The following is a 15,000-nucleotide window of genomic DNA, read 5'->3' as shown; positions in this document are numbered from 1 at the left end:
ATTATTTCTATTTTTATTTCCACTGTTACAAAAAGTATCAGGACCAGAACATGGTTGACGTTAAGGGAACAGTGTAAAAAACATTTAGGGGGATTAATTGGCAGAAATGGAATATATTGTCATATAAACAATGTTTTCATTTGTGTATAATGACCGGAAACTAAGAAATGTTACTTTGCATTTATCTTCGAAAGAGCCATTTATATCTACACATATCAACTTCTAAAGAGTCCGCCTTCTTGCACCGCCATGTTTCTACGGCAGCTCAGAATGGACAAACCAAACACGGGCTCTATAGTTTGTGTTTTTTCTTTACATAAAAGGTAGGGATGGCTACCAAAAACTCTGTATTAAACGTATTGACAAGCTTTTAATTGGTACATGTTAATGTTTTGGTGTGTATTAATCATGGGGAAAAAGATTTAGTCTTGGAATAATTGTGGAGGCCTGAGGAGGAATGGCGCCCGAACGTGTTTGCGAACGTAGGTTTCTTTTTTTTCTGATTCTCTGGACGATTCGCTTGCAACGTCTTCCATTCATCTCGCGACCTCTTTAGGTGTCACCGCTGCTGTAGACGACGCCCTCTGACGGTGGCCATCTATTGTTTGTTTTTTCGTGTACAGCGACGCAAATTGTTGTATGTCACTGTTGTCACATTTATGATGTCGTTTGTGTGTCCTCACGAACAACGCTGCTAATTGACTCTCCTTTGGCATTGTTTTTTAATTTGTGTCTCTTGGACACAAACCACAAGATTGTATTTTCGTGACTAGTCCATGAACTGCCGCGATACTGACCTGGCCCGGTTGCACCTCCAAATTCAACGGATCGATGGCGGCTGCAACGCCTCCTGGGAACAGATGCATGAATATTATCCTTTTCAAATCCCATTCGGATCGAAGCGACCAAACACAACGAATACACAAGTGTGCTCACATCGTCGGCACGCTCCGCCTCTCCTCATCACCTTCAAACACCTCCGATCTGGCACATCCTCCAGTCTCCTCATTAACTTTTTCTCTCTCCCCTCTCAACTCTCCTCCTTTTCCTCCCCGCCCTCTTTCTCTCCGTCACCCAGACATCTGCGTGGCGGCCGCGGAGGGGAGTCATCTATCGGACGGCTGACGCGCATCCAGTGCGTGTGCGTGCGTGCGTGTGCGTGCGTGTGCATGCGTGTGCATGAGTGTGCATGAGTGTGCATGAGTGTGCAGGTTTAGGGAGGACTTGTGCACGTTTGTGTTTTAGGTTCTCGAACAAAAAAAGTCAGGTCACACACATGCATTCAAATACAAAATGAACTCACCACAGGCACTTTGAAAAGGTGACTCTTTATTTTCTACTCATTATACTGTATATAATATTCCTTCTCTCTAGATATAGGTAATCATATTTATATCATGTAAATAAAAGTGTGCTTTTGTTCACAGCATGTGTCCGTGTCAGACCGCTGTAGGTTGGAGGTTTACATTATAAAGTATACAGTGAAACTGGCTGGCAGCTATGTGTGTGTGTGTGTGTGTGTGTGTGTGTGTGTGTGTGTGTGTGTGTGTGTGTGTGTGTCTGTATACGTGTGTGTAGGTGTGTGTGTGTGTGTGTGAGCTGTGACAGTCGGTGTGCCTGTGTATAGAAAGACGAATGTGAGTGCCAGCATGTTTCTGCATGCATGCATGTGTGTGTGTGTGTGTGTGTGTGTGTGTGTGTGTGGTGTGTGTGTGTGTGTGTGTGTGTGTTTAGCGGACTAAATATCTCATGATAGGGCTCAGAGGTATGGAGCAGGATAAAAAGCTGCCCATGACACAGATTGAAAACACTTGATCACCTACAAACCTTTCAACATATCATCGCCTCGCTTCTGACGTGTTTTAAGAATTAGGACCCACGTCTCCCCAAAGATCGAACGTGTTGCTGCTGCGTCAGCGGTTTGTCTTCAGGCGTTCCAGTTTTCACACTAGCCGTGCTTCCGTTCTGAAATATCGCGTATAGAAAGTTCCTCACTTGAGAAATAAAAGATTTTTACGCTTGATTGAGGTGATTTAAAAAAAATGTTGCCGTTCATTCCAACCCAAACTTTGATCTTTTCCTAAAACTTAATCAAGTTGGTTTGTGGCCTCAACAATGAGAGGTTTCTGTAGAATGAACTCACTGATCAGGTCGACTTGTTTTCAGGTGTGCAACCGCTACTTCTTTAGATTACAGCCACGAGCAGCGAATAGCGCCACATTCGGACGAAACCAGGGTTCCTATTTGCACGCTATTTTATTTTCTTTCAAAAGTTTGCGTGAGTTTTTTTTTTCTCGGCGATTTTGAATGGAAACACGGCTACTGACGGTTCCCAGAGTCGCTCCCCCTCAACGCACAGATTAACGGCTGGTTTTCTTTTTTAATCTCCTCATCTCCATCTGAATAGTTTCACCCCAAAGCAAAACTGCTGCGATGCCTGCGACACACTCTCCCTGAAAGAAATGCTCCACGTAATACACACGTTAACAACGAAAATACCAAGCCTTGTTTTTACTGATGTTCTGGATCTTTTCTCTGAAGGGACTGCGCCATCTTGACGGAAAAATGAATAAATAAAAGCAAACGCGTGTCGACTGAGAAATAAAAAGATTATTAAAAACTCCCTCTCTTCTCCTGAGTTTGAGTCCTGGCATTTATTTTTCTAACAGTCCTCTGGTCAGTTTAAAGTGGACAAAGTCAAGTTTCAGTCATCTACCGCTTCAACAGTTTGTGTTCGATTAATAACGAGACGCAGAGTCGACAGGCATGCTAGCGGCTCCGAAACATGGCTCGGTAGAAGGCGACGGTCAATTTAGTTTCTTTGGGGTGTTGCTCTCTCAGATGGGAGTTTGACTAGTATAAAAATCTGTCGTAATCCCAATATCACAGCGACATTGTAGGAATTGGTTTGAAAATCTATCGTGACTCTCTTGGGAATATCAATAAAAACGGCCTCAACGAGAATCACTTCATTTTTTTTGTTTTTTCGTTGTTGGAGAAGACCGACTCGGCGATTTCACTCCAAAAAACACGCGTTCAAGAGGAAGAAAACTTTAAACACGTACCGTTGCTATACTGCTCATAAGCAATTCATGCAAGAGGGAGCCTGAATGCACCTGATGCGGAGCGAAACTCTCAAAGGCCTGCTTAAACATCCTGCCATTTTGGGCCTTTTATCATCGACGGTCGGTCGACCGTGCCGGCCTTGGATATGTTCTGCATGTAAACAGCACTGTCTGAACGAGGGGGGGGGGGGGGGGGGGGGGGGGGGGGGGCTCGAGGCAAAACACGTAAAAAAAGCAGATTTTAATCGCTCTGTACTTCCTGTCAAAATAATATGTGTAAAATGCAAGACAGGTACGAAATCTCTCTAGCTAAAGGGGCTAAAGCCGGGGCACAACAACAACAAAAAAACAAAACAGGAAGCGGGCCGTCTGGAAAAGGGGCTTAATAGGCACCGAGGCCAGAATAATTCATGAAATCATGGCTGCTGTTTGGATTATAGATTCTGTACCCAGCCCAGAGTCTCTCTATGCATTGTCCCACATTGTCACAACCATTAGGTCTAATTGGTGGGACGAGCTCTCTCGTCATCTGAAAGAAGAAACACTTTCATGCAACAGCTCCTGTAGACAAATCCTCAGCAACAGTTCCACACACGACGCGCGAGACCTTTTTTCGTGTTCCGGCTGATTTCTGGGAAGTTTGAGATCTCGAAGGAACAGCGGGATTTGTCAGGTTGTGCTGATTCGAGACCAGCTGTCATTAGGGACTCCATAGATTATTGTCTATCCCGCCAAGCCCCCTCTGCCGATCCTAAATCAGCCTCACAGTCAGATCTGAACAGCAGGAGCGTCAAAATAAAAGCCCAACGGGCCCAGTCGGACCGTTGAAATAAAAAATAAAAATGACTTCCCTCTTAGACTTGTAACAGAAACGCATCATCATTGAACTTTGTCGTAATTACACACCAGAAACTTACTGACTCCGAAACAGTCCTTGTATGGCTGCGTCTGCTGAGGAATGATCGGGGCAGTTAGCTCTAAAACTGATCCCAGTGCAACCGTTAGAGGTCGTGGGAATGCAGAGGAGGTTATACTGGAAGCCCCATGGCTGATCTGGGAGCTGTCTGAAGGCAGGACAGGCAGGCACTGGGTGCATGGGTGAGGAGAGGCTAACTGCACACACACGCTCACACACACACACACACACATGAATACTAACACACATACAAACATGCAGGCACATAACTTCACCCGTAAGCCCTCCTCACACAGTAACCTTGTTTGTGTTTGTGTGTGTGTGTGTGTGTGTGTGTGTGTGTGTGTGTGTGTGTGTGTGTGTGTGTTGGTAGCAAGTGCAAAGTGTAGAGTGCTTATAGCGTGTGTTTGTCTATTCCATTAAATTCACATTTCTCAAACAGTTCTTCTGGTCCTCCGTGTTTGATTGGCTGGCTCAGTGTACTTGTAGTTCCATTGAGGAGCGACACATCAGCGACAGAAAACAGTTTCTTCTTGTTGTTGTTGTTGTTGTTGTTTTTTCTCCCAAAGAAACACTTACAAGGATTTTTTTCTTTTTTCTTTTTCAAAACACGACACAGTGATTTTTTTTCTTTTAAACAGGACACACTTTTCCCCCCACACCGCACTGGCCTGAAGCTGAAGCTGTGAGTGTGTGCTGTATGAGTGTGTGTTTCTGTGTATATGTTTGGGATCTTAATGGAGTGTGTCTGTTGTTTCTATACTTCTAAGGACCTTTATCCCACACATAAAACCATCTACAATAAGGACGTAATTTATTTTAAGTTGGACTATGTTTCAGTTTATTTAATATGGTAAGAGAAACTTGCGTGATATCATTATTTCATCACAATATGTGCTCCAAAGCCCCCGCGTTTCTCTTTACTTTTAAGGGACCAGGACTGAGGCCACGGTAAAAAGCGAAGAAGGTAAGATGTAGTGACATTTTTGGACCATCTGAACAGGTGTTACAGAACAAGTAGGGATGCAGACAGAGATGTAATACGATTCATCACGGCCGTCCTGCCGAATAACATTAAACCAGTGAAACCAAAAACACTTGATGAACTTTGGTTCAAAGTTATGTTACATTGTACGCTGTCTCTATGATTCAGTCTTGACAAAAACAGATACTTTTAAGCTTCATAAAAGTGTCTGTTTTCTTTTTTTTACAGACTGCTGTATATAACAGATTGCGTTGTTTTCTGCATTCATCTCCCGTAACCCATAGCAACAGAGCTTCAAGCCTGCGGTGCGTTGGGCGAATAAGTCCTCAAAAGTATAGCAACTTCACTTTGAATGCATGTGTGTGTGTGTCTGTGTGTGTGTGTGTGTGTGTGCATGTGTGTGCGTGTGTAGTGCACTTTCAGTGTTGAGTGTCCCGCTGATAAAACTGTAAAGTCGACCTCTGGCACCGGTGAGGTGAGGTGAGGGTTTCGTGTCCACGAGAGATCGTCCGAGCGCTCCACTGTCTCTTCCTTCGCCTCCCGCCAGAGGCTTTCCGATGTGATCGAAAACAACACAATCTCACAAACCACATCAAAGTAGAAAATGAAACTAGAATAATATAATATTACAAAGACTACGACCCCTGCTTCCCAACGCTGCTCCCCTTTTTCGGTCAACCCCCCCTCCCCCCACCCCTCCCATTAATAGATATAATAACTATAATACGTGACAGAGTTTGTCATCCTCTGCACAGTGGCACCTTTAGAGTAGAATAATTCTTTTTTTAATTTTTTATACTAATAATACAATTATTTGTTGTTGATATCAGAGTATCAAAGCTGTATGGCGGTAGGAAGAGATAGACAGGAGGTGAGGTCTCAAAAGGCGCCCCGTGCCCCATCGGAGTAAACATCGTCAAACACAGCGCGGGCTTTTCGGGGGGCCACGCACGCTTGTAAAGGCGTCTTAAATGAAGCAGAATCCCTACGGAGGACAGAGATCAGGGCGCCGTTTGAGACTCGATTAGAGATAGGGCGAATGTAAGCACTGGAAGCGGATGGATATGGCATGCATGGTTTGAAAAGGTCAATGCTGACATGGCTCATGGATGCGGTTCTGAACTCTGACCCCCCCACCAGCAGACCCCTCAGGATCCGAGGGGGCCAGATGTGTTGAGCTACATAGCTACTACTGCTGAGTCGGTATACTGCAGTAAATCCTATGCAAAATAAATAAGTAAATAAAAGAGTACTTGGAGCAGTGATCTAAAGCTAACCTGGAGGCCATGATATACTGGAAACATCTTGAGTAATATTTGGCACTAAGTATGATTAACAATATCTTGCTAATATATGTTTCATCCTTAAGCTAACTCAAATAATTCTTAATCAAAAGTATCCTACCTCTGCTTAAGGCAATATTCTTAATCTCTAATTACTTCATAAAGTCACCCATCTAACCTAAAGTTAGCCCCAAAAAGAAGCAGCTAAAGGCTAACCTGTAGGCCAACTAACACGAGTAGGAGAGTACAGTTTCTCTACCTCCGCTTCTCTTTTGCATGAAGCGGCTCACATCCTCAGTTAGCTATTCAGCTGGTTGTTCGTGTGCAAATGTACTTTGCCTTTCCTTTCCGCGTAACACCCTTAAAACGACAGCCGCTGCAGCGCTGAGCATAAAAAGCCCTTGTGTGCTCCTGTCCTTTTTAAAAATTAAAAGCCCTTGCTTGGAGAAAAGCTTTCTTTTTTTTCCTCTTTTCTTTTTGTTTTACCTTTCACAGCCCCGTGACAACTGCTGATGTTGTAGTTAGCTTGCAAAATTAATATTTACACGTGGAGGACAGCGAGAGCGAGTCCGCGGCGATGCACGTTTGTCCCTTTTAAGCTCCCTTTTATGGCGTTAAAAAAGACAGCGGGTAAAAACAGCAGCGTCATAAATTAAACAGTGTGACTGAGATTTAAAACATTGTTTATTTTTTTCAGGGTAATAACTCTCAAAGTAGTGGTGTGACGTTTCAGCGTGGTGATGTTTCATGGTTAGTTTATACAAAACAGTGCAATGGTGGCTTAGGGAGGTAAAGAAGGAAACAAAAAATGCATTTTTTTTCTCTCTTCCTCTTTCAGTTTCACCTTTTTTTTTTAACTAACGGCCCCAGAAAAAGTGTGAGAGAAATGCGGTTCACATTTACACTAGTTACTCGTGCACTCTCTCCCTGCAGCTCTTTCCCTCTGTTTTATGGCTATTCTGTCTCCTCCTCTTGTATCTGTGTGTGTGTGTGTGTGTGTGTGTGTGTGTGTGTGTGTTTTGGGAGATCCAGTGGAGAACTGACTGTGCATGATGCAACCAGCCAAGTAAAAGAGAAGCGCTTCAAGATTTCAAAAGCTAAATAAAGCCAGTTTGTCTCAATGGTGAGGTTCCCAGTTTAAAAAATGAATAAAAATGCATACAAGATCCTATATTTTCATCAATCCAACGCTTCAATACAAAAACGGCGCCAACGAAGTATGCAGAGGAGGTCAGAGGGCGCGCCGCCTTTGCATTCAGTGTGTTCTGTATGTAAATGCATCTGAGGGAGAGAGGCGAACTTAAGCGTATTGATATTCCTCCAGAATCTGTCACAGAAAACAGAAAATGTACAGGTGTTTGGAATATGATAAGACCGCGACTGTCACGGCGCCGGGAGACATGCGTGTGTTTGCGTCTGGTGCAGGTGTGTGTGTGTGTGTGTGTGTGTACGGTGTGTGTGGAGATAAAGAGGAGGAGAGGCTGTGAGTGACAGCTGAATGGACGGGACCTGCGAATCCTTTTGAATAATACATGGCACTTCTGCCAATTCCGTCTATTTATCTTTAGATATGTTTTTTCAGCAGATCCTCCGTCGGAGCAGAGAGAGGTGTACTTTAGGCCGAAGGGAGCATTTTAACTCACTGTTTATTTCTGCAGCTGAAATATTTGACAATTGTTTCTGGCAAGAAGAGACAACTTTTTATTAAACTCATCTGAAAATATATTCACCAAGAGGTAGTGGGCAAACAAAAACAAAATAAAATAAAAACTCCATTTGTTTCGTTTAATGTCTTTTTGGCTCTGCCTTAAAGCATATTCACAGCTTGGCGGTCTCCTCTCCGCAGTACCCTGAACCGACAACCTCCACCAACCCTAACTAGTCTATACGAGCGACACTGACTTGGGAAGACGGGACCTAAAAGAGAGGGAGAGGGTGAGAGGAGGTGTGCGGAGGGTGGCGGTGAGGTGAGTCATGGGGCTACACAGAAAAATGTGGAAGGTGAAAGGTGACGAGTGAAGGCGGACAGACAGACAGAACATCTGATCACCTCTTTCAGGTGAGAAAATGAATTAAGATGCGACTTGTGTGGCTGAAAACAGGGGTAAAAGGAAGCACCGATGATCTATGTTACCATCTAAAAGAGATTCATTAGTTTAGTTGAGTCACACCTTTCCCCCCCTCTTCTAACAGCTGATCTGTAATCAGTGCACCCCTCATCAAAAACCACTATGCAGGGTCTAACAACTGACCTGGGATCAGAGAGAGGGGTAAATGTTACCAAGAATGAGCTCAACTCAGTTTCAGTTCAGTCGGTGAAGACGAGAGCTTTTCCATCAATCAATATGAAAGGAGTATATATACAATATGTATAAGAAAATTATAACTAGTGCCACAAATGTGCCGCCATAAATAGACAAACTGCATCTTCGATTTATATTTTTGAATCCAGCTGAACTGAAAATGAATCAATCCCGATCCTGAGGTGTTAACGTCCGCCACTTTTAAAATCGTAATCAGAGAGACAGCTCAGAGCTCTAAGGCTGTTCCCTGCACTAATCCAACTGCTACCCCAAAAGGTCGGGAGGACAGAGGTCAAAAGGTCAAAGATCACACAGAGTCTCTCACCTCTTTCCCCTTCTCCTTTAGTTCACATTATTTAAAATTTCTTAGGAGAAGTTGCCCCAAACAGCGAACCACTTACGATATGCTTTATGATGCTCGGATCAATTTAATGATCATAACACTCATGGACATAAATTGAATGTGCCTTTCGTATGTAAGGAGTCACAGGTATAACTACAGTGATATGTGGTAAAGTGGAGTTTGGGAACAACTTCTCCATCAAAACCGACCCTGCTACACACACTGAAACTCTCACAGGGCTCAGGATTCACAGTTCAAAAGGCTAAAAGTTCACAGTTCACAGTCATAGTTTATCAAACCCCCGTTCCCACCCCCGTAACCCTGTGCGTCCCCTGCTTAAGCTTGCACTCCCCCCCCTGTATTTCTCGTCATCCTTTTCTCTTTGAATACTCTGATTGGGCGATATCTGCAGCCGGCACCTCTCAGACGGGCGTGGTCCTGCGGTTGGGGTCCTTGCTGTAGTCTTTAGTGAGCGTGCTGCTCTGGAGGAAATCCCTCTCCGAGTTGAGCAGCCCGCCCATGCCGCTCCCGGGTTTGGTGCCGGCGTTGCCCGCCTCGCGCGGGTTCAGCGTGTACATGGGCATCTCGGAGGCGGCGGGCCCCGTGTAGCCGCCTTTCCCCAGCGGTGAGGCGTCGCGGCTCGGGGCCTCGGAGGAACGCACGCTGGAGCGGCGCCGGAAGCGGTAGCGGTAGGAAGGGATGCGGCTGAAGGTGGACTTTTTGATGAGCTCGGTGCGGGACTTGGCCCGTTGCTTGCGGTGCTTCTCGATGAACATGTGCACGGCCAGCACGCCCACCATTTCCGCCATGATGAAGGAGAGGGCGCCGAAGTAGAAGGACCAGCCGTAGGAGTAGGACTTCTTGCTGTCGCTCTGACCCGGGTCACCCGAGTTGGCTGAGATATAGACAATAATTCCTATGATGTTACTGAGGCCTGGAAGGGAAGGAAAGAAACACATTAGAAAGACATTAAGTGTGATCTCCTCATCCAGGCAAACAGTATGGAGTCATAGAGCACCACAATAACAAATAAATCTGGAAAAGAATAGGATAAGTATACAAATAAATCAATAAAAGACTAATTAAGTCAATAAAATTAATAAATGAATGTGGTAATATGACGACAGCTAAATATATGATAGGGAAAAAAATGTGCCCATTCATTTGTTCATTTATTTATTTCTGTATGTATTTATTTATTCATATATTTGTAAAATATATATATTTATACTATTTCTTTCTGAATATTTCTTTTTTATATATATTATAATGTATTTTTTATTTTTTTTATCATGGCGCTCCTATGACTCCATACTCATCCAGAGATAAAATATTTGTCTCTAAAAGAAAACAAATAAACTAATTTACATTAATTAATTAACGTTAATGCCGAAGAATAAATAAACACACGTGTCTGTCGCCATGCTAGCAGCTCTCAGGGGGAGAGATACATGTTAACATCTGCATGGCAACACGCTCACACCGACAACGCTAACTTAACAATGTTTGGAAAGTACAATGTTCACGATAATTGGATCGGCATGTTTCACATTAGTTTTGCAGGCATTTGGACAAATTCAAACGCTGGTGGTGATTTATGGAAAGTAGTTACTATTCATCCAGAGGGGGGACTCGAATGTAGTCTGAAAAAATACTATTTCAGTCTGAACCAAAAGTGGAGGACCGACCGACACAGTTGAAGATACAATAAAGTGGCCGATTAGTGAGAGTACGAGTAAATGAACGTTTGAGAAAAGACCCCCCCAAAAAAAAAATGTCAGAGCCAAGATCAGAGAAGAGGACGACGGCCAAATGCAATACGGCCAAATGCAATACGGCGAAGCAACGGGAGGAGAGCATCAGAGAGAGTCATTGCACACAGCTGGGCTCTCTTATTCCATATGATTAGTCCAGAATACAGTGCTCATGCAATGTGGTGGAACGCACAGAATGGGGACAATTAGACAGCTGTAATTAACCAGAATCCGCCCCACACTATTGTGGTAAATAATTACCAATTTGAATCCATGAATTTACTACAAAAGGCCAATGGGACCCTACACGTCCCACTGAACAGCAATCACTGTACAGCCCTTTGTGTGTGTCAGGGTGCAAGAGCATAAGTGTCTGTGTGTGTGTGTGTGTGTGTGTGTTTATGGCAGACCAAGTGTCAGCATCCGCGTGATAGATTATGTATGTGAGCATGTGTGTGTGTGTGTTGACACGCTCACGCCCCTCGCAGTGCATCACAGTGGCGTCGTGGTATTCTTGCTGATTGATTAATCAGCTGCTGCGCCCGATTTCCAACACTCACACGAGCACTTGTGTGTGCTTTGGATGCCTGACGGGCTCCTTCGCAAATATTTGAGTGCTTCCTCTGTATAGAGTGGCTCCACAGTAACAACACACACTCATTGACACACACACACACACACACTCACACACACATACAGTAGCCCCCTCGCTGTTATCTCAAAAGCAGCATCCCATATTTCACATTAAAATTATAGAAAATCCTCGAGATCAGACATGTGTGAATCGGGTCAGGGTGTTTTAAGTGTGTGGCTGGTTATGCAGCTAAGATGGCTGCTATATTGTGTTTAACCGTGTTGTCATGGAGATGAGCATCAGTACGCTTAAATATCACAGCCGGCTGCAGCAAAGTCTGGAGTCACAATTTTAGGTGTACTAAAGGGAGATTACTGAGGGCTCATTATTTATTCTTTCTAAGTCTGGGATTGTATCAATAATTAAATAGTACAATTATAAAAGCGAAATTATTCTGCATACTCCTTTTAAAAATTTTTTAGAACGACATTGAAAGACTTGTTTGGGCAAACAGATCTGCTCCTTTCAATTTAATTTAAACCCTAAGAAGCTATTTTCTCCTGTGAGCAAATCGAGTCACTACATGGCAAAAAATATTTAAAAATACAGGCAGAAAGCTCAATACCAAACATTTCATCGGCAACATTATCAAAAGGAAAAACAAAAATCAATACGACGTGCATACAAAACCTGTACGTCGTATCGATCATAAAGGGTTAAAGCTCGGTCTAAAAAGTGACAATTCTTGATCAAGAGACAATTATTCTTTTTTTTCCTTGAGACGCAACACAATTAATATTTAAAAGACGTGCCCTTCACTGAGGAACAACACCTTCTTGCTCTGAATCCAGGGGCCTCCGTTATGTACACCGGTGACAGCCGACACAATAAACACACACAAAGACGCGCAGACTGACCTGCAGAGACGAAGAAGATTCCCGCACTGAGGATCACGTTGTGTCGGCTCCGGTAAAACTCACTGGCGGCCACACAGAGCCCCCCCAGGAAGAGCAGCCCCACGCTCATGATGGGGAAGATACTGGAGGCACGCACAGCACCTGTTAAAGCACACACACACACACACACACACACACACACCACGAAGAAAAGAGGAAACACTGTTATTACCGAAAGGTACAAAACATTATGGCTCTGCAGAATTTTCTTGATTTGGAAGAAAATTGGACATTTTGTTTTTTGTGTTATCATTATAATTTTTGGTGTGAGCTACAGACACACGTTGAACTTTATTCGTCACGCATGCACGATTCTTTTTAAAAACAGGACGACGGGTCGTTTAATCACTGACGGTATTTAACCCGACAAATTCATTGGTTGATGCAATTTGCTGGTTTTGTTTTTTCTCTTTTATGTGAAATGTTCATGTTTTTTTGGCCCCAAAACAGTCAGCGGGTTTGAAAAGTATGTGTCGTGCCTGTAAACACGTTTAATAACGCTTAAACGCTTCTTTTTCGGGAAAAGAAACCCAAATGAAATCATCAAAAACACCACATTCCACATGTTTCATTTACATTTTCACATGAAATAAACTGTTTGCACGAACCAGATCCTGTAATACACATCTGGGAATCAACGATTGACTCGTCTGACACCAACAGTCACTTGAGAAAAACCACATACCGCTGAACACAAAACATTGACGAGAGGACGGGAGAGGTTGTAAAAATAGAAATAGTTTAATGTTGTAGAGCACGCGGAGCCTCAATTATTTATTTCCAGTGTTAGTTACACTTGTGGGCGCTCGGAAACACGATGTAAAGATCTACCGACCGACCTTTTCTATTAAGTCAACGTGTTGCCTGTAATGATTGGCCTCTAGTCACCATTCAGTCGTGAATCTGCTGCATATGCACGCACACGCACACACACACACACACACACACACACACACACACACACACACACACACACACACACACACACACACACACACACACACACACACGTGGGCCAGTGGGCTTGACTGAGTCTGAATCCAGAACATGTTACAGCATTCAGAGGCCTCGCTTGCAGAGAGAGGGAGAGCGATGGATGTGGAGGGAGAACCGAAGACAGATGGAGAGTCGCGCTGACACATATGCACGGCGCAAAAATAATGAATAACAGAGACGTTTGAAAATGGGAGGGAGAGAAATATTTGTCAGAAGGCCATATGTGTACATGACGCGATAGCATATTGAAGGGTATTTGCAAACAGCTTGTCGGTGCAGAACCGAGCCGTGCGGAGTGCTCCGACAGCTGACGTGTGCCCATACATCACAGGTGTATTGTTAAAAAAGATTAACATGAATCACCCAATAGGTAACATGTTTGCGTTTCTGAATCCCCTTTGCTTTGCGCTTCTTGGGCCCCAAAAAAAGCCCAAAAACGTCCCCAGCGTGACTGACAGCTGCAGTGACCAGTGGTGTTGTGTGCGTCGGAGCGTATAAGCCCCGCCCCCTGTGGCCCACACCCCTGGGCTGTATGAAATGCCGGTCACTAGGTCCCCGCTCCCCATTGGCTGGCCGGCTCCGAGGCCTGTGATCTAATTGGCCGCCTCTGGGGATGTTGCTCTGTGTTCAGTGGAGCAGGGAAAAAAGAAGCACAGGCTGAGTCCATTTTCCCTTTTTTTTTCTCCTCCTCTTGTTGTTGTTGTTGTTACCGTTTTCTCTCTCTCTCCGTCCATCTTTACTCCGTGTTTACTGTGGGAGAAAGAACCGAAAGAGGCCCCTCCTCTCGGTTTTCCACCCAATCCACCGTCTCTCTATCTCCGTGGCTGCATCCTGTTTACTCCCTCTGTAAATGTGAGCCCTCCTTTCTCCTTTGCCATTTTCTCATCATGGCGGTGCATATTTCTCATGCGTGTTGATACAACTGTGGCACCTCAAACACTGCAATAATAAGAGCTCACATTTCTCCTCATCATACATGTAACACTGTGAAAAAAAAAAAAAAAAGGACAATGCTGCCGTTTCTTTATGTTCCCCATCTTCTACATTCATGATCAAAAGCGGACCTTTTTTGCAACGTCAAGTACAAATTCAAGACCTTTTTTTTTTTTTTTACAAGATTCCTGTCATAAAACAAGCCGGCTGGAACCATAAAAGACAATATTCCTACTCAGCTTTTTACACGTCTAATGAAAATGTATATTCTGCTAACATTCCCGTTTATACGCAGCCGTGCACGCTCTGATTAAGGTAACACAGCGGTCGACTTATTCAAGTGTGCAAACACGGCCGCCCTCTTTCAATCCTTCAACCGCGTTCTTGAAAAAGTCGCCGTTGTGATATTTTACATAAACACGTTGAAATCAGAGTCTTTTATGATGTCTAAAAGCAGGTGTGTTTCTCCTTCCCAGCAGTGATGTGGGCTTTTTGTTTTTCGGGCCGGTTTTGTGTACGACGCACAGAGCCGGTCGTAAACAGACGAGAGGTGCTGCAAACTGCCGTAAAAAAAACAACTCATCGAGACGCATGATACCACATGTCATGAACGGAGAAGCCTGATTAAAAATATCCAAACATAATATGCTGTTTACAGCACCCAAATAGTGGAATACTAGTGTGCATGTAAACATAGTCATTGAGGAATATGTCATAGTGTCCGTTTAATGCCTCCTCGTGTGCACGTTTACGGTGATGTGCTCTTTTTCTATAGCCCAGACCTGATCAAGCTCGAGGTCGGGACTTTAGTCACAATAAAACAATGTTGTGCGTTACGTCTTATGTCCTTTACGCGACTAAATAAAATGAGAAGAAAATGCGAAATCTGAAA

General features: G+C 43.9%; 1 protein-coding gene across 1 annotated transcript in view; it reads right to left on the bottom strand.

The window, feature by feature from the left end:
* Positions 1 to 9,317: 9,317 nt before the first annotated feature.
* The window catches only part of cacng3b (calcium channel, voltage-dependent, gamma subunit 3b), a 20,828-nt gene continuing 15,145 nt past the window's right edge, over positions 9,318 to 15,000 (bottom strand). The window contains exons 3-4 of the mRNA XM_034539319.1: positions 12,141 to 12,281; positions 9,318 to 9,829 (exon numbers count right to left, since the gene is read on the bottom strand). Of these exons, the coding sequence (XP_034395210.1) occupies positions 9,318 to 9,829; positions 12,141 to 12,281 (653 nt within the window). The remainder of the gene's footprint in view (positions 9,830 to 12,140; positions 12,282 to 15,000) is intronic.

This window comes from Cyclopterus lumpus, chromosome 8, assembly GCF_009769545.1.
Source record: "Cyclopterus lumpus isolate fCycLum1 chromosome 8, fCycLum1.pri, whole genome shotgun sequence".
Lineage (NCBI taxonomy): Eukaryota > Metazoa > Chordata > Actinopteri > Perciformes > Cyclopteridae > Cyclopterus > Cyclopterus lumpus.
Note: the sequence above shows the minus strand (reverse complement) of the source record. Positions and strands in the feature narration are given on the sequence as shown.